General features: G+C 44.9%; 1 protein-coding gene across 1 annotated transcript in view; it reads right to left on the reverse strand.

The window, feature by feature from the left end:
• ENPP1 (ectonucleotide pyrophosphatase/phosphodiesterase 1) overlaps positions 1-8,154 on the reverse strand; it is a 73,091-nt gene extending 64,937 nt beyond the window's left edge. Inside the window, exon 1 of the mRNA XM_082730392.1 lies at positions 7,913-8,154. Coding sequence (XP_082586518.1) covers positions 7,913-8,152 — 240 coding nt within the window. The 5' untranslated portion in view covers positions 8,153-8,154. The remainder of the gene's footprint in view (positions 1-7,912) is intronic.
• Positions 8,155-8,493: the final 339 nt, after the last annotated feature.

An 8,493-nucleotide genomic window follows, 5' to 3' on the forward strand; every position in this document is an offset into this window, starting at 1 on the left:
GAGCCGAAGGCAGATGGTTAACTGACTGAGCCACCCAGGCGCCCCTTCTTTGGAAAGTTTAAAAACTGGGAAGTTATCAGTTGTACAAGAGAAGATACAAGGTTCTCCAAAATTCTAATTTTTGCTGAAAAGACTGGGTTTTATCATGAGAACAGATACCTTAATTTGTTTTCCTTGAAGAGACAAGCCAACATTATGTATTTTGAGAAAATGTGTGCCACATGCGAAAGCCTGAATAACAGTGTGTCAGTTGTTCTTTCAAATAAAAATGTTCTGTGAAAAAAGGCAGCTAGTTCGGCTCACAGCTCAATTACATAGTTTCCCGCCAGAAAACCACAGCTCTTCAGTGTGCAGCAGATTGTGGACAAGTACTTCCCATCTCACACCTACTGAAGAAATCTGTCACTCAGGGTTGAGATTTAGTAAGACTTGCCTCACTGAGGACATTTTTATTGCTTTTATCTAGTACATTCTTTTAAGCAAAATTGGCTTCTTTGTGGTGTAATCCCAAGTGCAGAACTACTGGTCTAGTCACCCATTGCCTGGATCTGGGCTAAGAGGACAGCAGGGCCATTGCTTTAATCCCATCAGCATAAGGGTCAGCCTCATGAAAAGGGCAAAGGACCTCATGCTATTGTTAAATCACTTGGAATTCATGATCCCCCTGAAAGGCTTAACTTAGGGACTCCCCAAGGACCCACACACCACAGTCTGACAGCTGCTGCCTGAAATATTTTGGCTTTTGAAACTTTGTTCTACCTGTGTTGTCTTTTGCTTATAAAACATATTTTATTCAAAATAAAGGTAGTCTGGAGCAATGGGAGACTGTGTGGAAACATTTCATAATGACAGTTGTACTTATTTTGCTGCACAACACCTCGGTAAAAATGAGTTCCTTTCTGCGACTGTCTCTCCATGACAGACCACATACCCCAGATGCTTGCTAATGTCACAAAACTTTTCCAGGGAGAGATACCAGCTTTAGAAACAAGCTACCTTCTTTGAATTATTTCCGGAAGATCAAGATAGGATGCTCTTGAAGGACCACACCTGTGATAGAATGTTTGCCACCTAAATCTACATAAAGTCCCTGAGACGGGACACAGTGAGAAGATGATCCATCCACAAAACAGGTATGTTTGTGAAAATCCACTTCCTCCAAAATGACTTTCTATAAGGCCTCTCCATTTTCCTAGTCTAGTACATTTAAAAATGTGTTCAGAAGGGCACTCAAAGTAAGATGAAAACCAAATTTGTAGACACCGGAAGCTCCGAGTAACGTGATATTGACATCACAACGAAAAAAAGGCAAATGAATGGGATGCCATCAGCCATTAACCCAGAATAAAAGTCTGTAGTTAAGTCCTTTTAGTTATCCGAGTTTTCTACTCCCAAATGCACAACTTTTCACCTGTAAATCTGACCCACTGTTTCTAGAAGTGGAGTAAGTGAACCAAATCCATCTGAAGAACTCGAGGTACTTAATCTATTATGCAGAGTCTTTGGGTCCATTCCTATCTTGGTCTGCTCAAACTGCTGTGACAAAATGTCGCAGACTCAGTGGTTTAAACCACAGAGATTCTCACAGTTCTACCGGCCGGCAAGCCAAGGATGAAGACTCCTCTTCTTGGCTTCTGTCACTCATGAGGTCTTCACAGGACCTTTTCTCAGGCTGTGCCGGAGAGGGAGATGGGAGAAGGGAGGGAAGGAGACAGCTCCCATCTCCTCTCCTTCCCCAGCGAAGTCTAATCACCTCCCATAGGCCCGACATCCAAATATCGTCACATTGGGAGTTACGACTTCACCATGTGAATTTGGGAAGGACACAAACATTTAGCCCATAACAATTTCAAGCCTCTACACCACAACCTCTGGGAATGGAGCCCAGCAATCTGTTGTCCTTAACAGCTTCCGGCTGTTTTCCTAAGTATGCTGCCATTTGAGAAACCTGATTGCACCCCTGTGAGCCTGTTTTCCTAATCTGTCGATGAGAACTAACTGTCACTATACTTTCCTGTTCCAGAGTTGCCGACATGCTGAGGAGCAATTAAAAAAATACGGGAAAATGCTTTCCCAAACTGCAAAGTGCTTTGTGAATAATAATCATCTGAACTTTTACCACCTACATTTCCACCAAATCTCCTTCTAAAAACTAAAAATAGGAGTGCGTGGTTCAGTCAGTTAAAATGTCCCACTCTTGATTTCAGCTCAGGTCATGATCTCAGGGTTGTGAGATCAGGGAGCCTGCTTAAGATTCTCTCTCTCCCTCTCCCCTGGCCCCTCCCTTTCTCTCTCTCACTTATAAAAAAATAAGAATAAAATTTAAAAAAAATAAAAGTGAGGGGCACTTAGGTAGCTCTGTCAATTAAGCATCTGACTCTTGGTTTTGGCTCATGTTATGATCTCAGGGTCCTCGCATCAAGCCCAATCTTAGGCTCCCCACTCTGTGGTGAGTCTGGTTGAGAGTCTCTCCTCTCCCTCCGCCCCTCCCCTCTCTCTAAAATAAAAAATATAAATGAATAATCTTAAGAAAAAAAATAAAGAATAAAATAAAGATTATTATAGATGTTAATTCTTATAATTATACCTCAAATAACTAAAATACTCAGGAAATAGAGTGTTCTGACTAGTTAATATGTAGCTGAACATTCTGGTCACTCTTTTGAAAAACCCTTTTAAATATATTATTATACATTATTCCCGTGGTAAATACATACCTTAGATTTTATTTGATGCCTAAGGATTTTACTTTCTGAGTATCAGTTTTTGCTGCATAAGATGTGGGCTTGAAAGAGTAATCTATGTTCTGCCTTGAACTCATTGTTTACTTTTTTTTTTTTTTTAAGATTTTATTTATTTATTTGACAGCCAGAGATCACAAGTAGGCAGAGAGGCAGGCAGAGAGAGGGGGGAAGGGAAGCAGGCTCCCGGCTGAGCAGAGAGCCCGATGTGGGGCCCGATCCCAGGACCCCGAGATCATGACCCAAGCCGAAGGCAGAGGCTTAATCCACTGAGCCACCCAGGCGCCCCTCATTGTTTACTTTCTGTTCGCAATATTTCATAGTTGATAAAGGTATGTTTATTTTAACCAGATGTAGATCTCTAACTGCAAGTTGTATTCTAAAAACTTATATATTCCTAAATCATTTGAATTATTTGAAATGTTTCTCTACCAAAATAAATACATACATACATATATATATATATATATATATATATATCTCAAAATTAAGTTCTTTAGCTTGAAATGCCCTAATACAGGTGAAATACATTTGCTATGAGTTAGAAGTCACAGGGATATTTTGCAATGAAATTGATCAAACCCAATCTGAATATAAAACTATTTTCATTTACCTTCATGTTGGCATCTGGAAAAAAAGGTTAACTGGAGGAAGATGAGAAGGCGATAGATAAAAATTTCTATAAATAAGGATGCCTGGTGACTCAGCCAGTTAGGCATCTGCCTTCCACTCAGGTCATGATCCCAGGGTTCTGGGATCAAGTCCTACACTGGGCTCCTTGCTCAGTGGGGAGACTGCTTCTCCCTCTGCCTACTGCTCTCCTTGCTTGTGCTGTCTCTCTTTCTCTCTGACAAATAAATTCTTAAAAAAAAAAAAAAATTCCTTAACTATTTTAAATGGGTCAGTGGTCCTCAGTTCTTGATTATACAGAACACACAAGGTCTCTCAACACAGCCATTAGGGATTCTCTTCAGAGTCATGAATAGGATATAATGGAGGCAGGAGACAGCAAAACTGTTGTCCAGAGTGAACTGAACAAGCGGAATGCAAGGGAATAAAGACAGTGTTGAAAGGATGGCTGTGTATCCGTGGAGCGGACTCTGTGGAGGTACCAATGTCGAAAGAGAAAGAGACCAGCATGGGACTCAGAGCAGAAAGGAAGTAACTGAAAGCAGTGCTGAAGGAAACAGTACCTCACAAAAGCCACGAAGACTGAATGTGGGGTATGTGAGCAAAGTCACCAACACAGAAGGGGCCTCGGTGCAAGTGAGGCAGACTCTCATTTGCACCCACAGGATGACCTAACCTGGGCGAGTTGGATGGCCGCACTGGGGCTGTGTGCACCTGAGAGGATGGCGGGTGGGCAGATCCCGTTTCTGAACCCACGTGATCACAGAGGCTGTGTCTGGCCTGTCCTAAGGCATGTGGGCCTTGGCTGGAAGCTTTTGTTTATAGCTCCTTCACTGCCTCTTCGATCTCCCAAGGCCCTAATGAAACACTATCCCAGTTTTGATGTTACTCCTGAATGGCTATCTAAGCACCGTATGACTTTCAACTGACCATATGGTCTGTGATTGTATAGTCAGTCTTCCCATCTGGCCCTTTTCCAAAGCGAAGTGCCCCCTGGTCTAAGTAAAAATGCAGTGCATTCATTCATTTGGCCAAAAGGTGACACCGAATATCAGGTGCTGTCTGAGGCCCAGCGCTGAACACAACCATCTTGCTTGCCTCCTAGAAAGGTTTGATTCATTTTCTCACAACATGTGAAACAAATACCAAAAGGGTCAAGTGGGAGACTTATCTGGGCTCTAAGATGCTCTGGTCATTTTGAAATATGCTAAACAATGGTTGGATGGATATTACATTTCAACAACACAAGAGCAATGCAGATTCCTAGTCCCATTAAGAGCAGAGAATTAGGGGCACCCATTGGCTCACTGAGTTAAGCAAGCATCTGAACTCTGTGATTTCGGCTCAAGTCCTGATCTCAGAGTTGTGAGATGGAGTCTCACATCGGACTCTGCGTGAGATTCTCTCCTATCCTCTCCCTCTGCCCCTCCCACCGCTCAGGCTCTCTAAATAGATAGATAGATAGATAGATAAAACCCTTTAAAAGGGGGGGGGGGCAGAGAATTATCTTGAATGTTCTCCATACCCTATTTTAGAGATAAGGTAATGTGTTGTAAAAAGGGGAGAAAAGCTTACTGAATTAGTAACTTTAATACGAATTAGTAACTTTAATACCGAAATTTCTGATAAACAAGGGCGACCTCTGCCACTTACCAAGAACTCTTTCACTGAAAGATGAAAGTGGTCTTTAACCACCACCACCACAAAGCCCTTTACACACAGGTGGACCCGTATTCATAAGCACCGCAGAAGGTCACAAATACAAAATAATGGTGTAGAAGGGCATACTCACTGGTCAATGGAAACAGGTACTGCACTGGGGCTGAGAATTCTCTGCCCTCTAAAATGATACCAGAGAGTAAGGATTATTTCAAATAATCTTCAAGTCTGACCTCAGTGAAAGTCAAAATTTCAGTTCAAAATTTAATTTGGAACTAAGGAAAGGCATCCAGTATATACCACATCTGCTGGAGCATCTCCAGAGTAATACTTCTACTTGCTGTCTGAGTTTTTCCCACAGTCTAGCTTGGTGCCTGAGCATGAGCATTTCCAGGGCCCGGGGCCAAAAGCCACTGGAGCCTGCAATTCTTTCCCTGGACTCAAACACCGTACGAACGAGAAGCAAGGGTAGAACAGGATCTTCCCCTCTTCATCCACTCTCACATTACTGCATTATTTAAGATGGTCTGAAATATCTTCAGAAAAATGCCAAGCTGCCACTGATTCTCTCTGGAGGGCAACTCTGTAGTTACTCTGCTAAAGAGAAACTGTTTGGCTGAGGACCAGCTCAGTGGATAGCCTCTAGTAATCTCAACCCCAACTGCAATCAGCCAATCCATTTCTTCAGCTTTATGAAAATTGTGTGGATGTTTAACTTGAAAGAAGGAATCCGTAATTGCAGCTCCTTTCTAGAAGACTTGTTCCTGAACTCTCTGATGTCAATTGTCAAATTCCTTCTGGAGACTTTTCCCTTTAAAAGTGCATCATTTGGGGCGCCTGGGTGGCTCAGTGGGTTAAGCCTCTGTCTTCGGCTCAGGTCATGATCTCAGGGTCCTGGGATGGAGCCCCGCATCAGGCTCTCTGCTCAGCAGGGAGCCTGCTTCTCCCCCCGCCCCACCGGCCTCTCTGCCTACTTGTGGTCTCTGTCTGTGAAATAAATAAATAAAATCTTAAAAAAAAAAAAAAGTGCATCATTTTGGGGTGGAGGGGGAGGGGAGAAGCAGGATACTGAAGTAGGGAAGAAAAAGAAGGATGGGTAAAAGGTTCCACATTCACTTGAGTTACTAATTAAGATTTCAAAAACATTGCCATGAGTTTAGGTGTATATTTAATGTCCCACAGTATTTCATCGAAGACATAAGGTAAGAATTCTTTGACGATTCATGTTATGACAAAGACCCCACCTAGTGGGATAAGAATCATTCATGACTGTGACTATGAAAGGAAGACCACAGACACTTCCATGTCCAGTACCCTGGTTACATCATGAGAGCACAATGGAATGCTGTTTGGCCAGCTGATGCTGCCCTGTCAAAGACTGAAATGCACATTTCAAAGGTAGACCTTTGCTGATACCGATTGTGAAGCTATAAGGAAATGAGTAGGAAAAGGTTTAAAACCTGAATATAGCAACTGGCAATTCAGCAACCTTCCAAGGCTATAGGCATCTAGAAATGATTTCACATTAAAACTGCACACAGATTCACTGTACAATTATTGAACACCTGGTAGTGTGCTAAACACCTGGAAACGCTGTTATAGAAGCGAAGGCTGACCACTAACACAAACAGAAAAGGTGACTCAAAACACCAAAATAAGTTCTGATGCAAAAATATATGTTGAGATACAAACATTATGTGGTTTGTGACTCTTTGAACCTTGGGCTTAAGTTTTAATTACTGAGCATATGATACCATCTCTTTAGTCTAGGAATGTTCGTTCCTCAAAGTATTGTAAAATCTCCATGATACCTAAAATACAGTCAAAATGGAATGCTTATTAAAGGAAAGTAGATTTCAAATATCAGAAAAGAGATTCTCTACACAGCATTGTTCAATCATAAGGTAAGTGATATTACTCCCACATAATGCAATAAAAATTATGTCACCATGTAACTTTCAATTTACTTCCCCACAAACTTCGTTCCCATTGGATCTTCATAATAATCCTATGCAATGGGCAATGGAGGTGATGTCCTCATTTTAACAAATAAGAAATTGAGATCTGGGAGAGTTATACAAGGCCTCAGCAGTTACTGACTAAACCAAGAACCCAGGCTGTCAGCACAGCATTTCCTACCATAGGAATGAACCCCACTCTCCCCCCCCACCCCCCCCGCCACATTTCGTCAAATTTACCTTGGATCCTGCAACTGTCATACAATAGCAGAGGAATAATGGCTACTTTTGTTAGCAGGAAAAACCCTGTAACCTACTGTTAAAAGAGTGGACAAAGAATCGTCAGCGTTTCTTCATATTCGCATAACATGAATATTGATGGATTTCTGTACAGCTGCAAGGAAATTCCTAAGCAGAGCCAAAAGAAAAGGCATTTCCCAAAGTTCCTGATAACACTTAAAGAACTCTGTTAAATCTTTTCAACTGAAATCAGTTAATGCAAAGAAAGTCATCAATATTACCCCCAGAGTCGCCCCCCAAAAGGATTAAAAAGGGGAAAAAAATGTTGGTCTTGCCTAAGACCAACAACTTTTGGGCTGGTCATTTATCCTTTCTAAAAACTTCGTACTCTGCTGGGGGACGAGAAGTATTTCTCAAGATGGCCATTTTCACAGCCTGGTTTCCTCAACGGGGCCCTCAGAAGCATGCGTGCCACACTTGAGCGTGAACGGCTCCCCCGGGGGCAAAGAGCAGGAACGGAGCAGGGAGCAGGGCTGCGAGCCCGAAGGCGAGCGCGTGCAGGCGAAGAGGAGCGGCCGCAGCGCTGCCTCTCTCCGGGTCGCCGGTGCTGACCGCGCTCGGGGCGCAGGAGCCGGGCGCCGCCCTCCCCGCCCTCCCGGGCGCCGGGCAGGGCCGCGGACCTACCAGCGAGAGCACCTTATAGGTGTTGGGGTCTTTGGCCGTGCGGGCGCTCGCCGCCTTCTCCAGCGGCTCCTCCCCCAGGTCCATAGGGGCCAGCAAGGACACAGCCGCCTGGCCGTCCCCGGGCGCCGCGGCGGCGCGACCGACGCTCGGGTCGCGGCCGTTCCCCGCCGGGCCCTCCCGGGGAGGGCGGCCGCCCTCGCCGCCGCTGCTCCCGCCCCCCGTGCTGCCGCTGCGCTCCATCGTGGCCCCCGGCGCTCCGGCCGCGCCGCCCCGCCGCGCCTTTAATAGGCTCCGCGCCGGCCACGCCCCGCCGGCCGCCGCGCCCGCCCCCCGCCGCCAGACCCCGAGGGGAAAGCAGCTCTACGCCCAGGATTATTTGGCTTCCTGTCTGATTTCGGGCACTCTGCGTGTCGGTTATTTTGGGTCCTTTACGTGGGCGCGTCTTTAACTTCCCCCAAAGCCTTCCCCTCCCCGCGCCCCGGGGCACCTTCCGAACACTTGCAGGAATCGCCCTGCGTGGCCTCACGGCGCGGGCTGGGCTGGAATTGCAGAGTGTGGTCTGCAGAGGGCATGAGATCATG

The sequence above is a fragment of the Mustela nivalis genome (genome assembly GCF_964662115.1).
Source record: "Mustela nivalis genome assembly, chromosome: 5".
NCBI classification, from domain to species: domain Eukaryota; kingdom Metazoa; phylum Chordata; class Mammalia; order Carnivora; family Mustelidae; genus Mustela; species Mustela nivalis.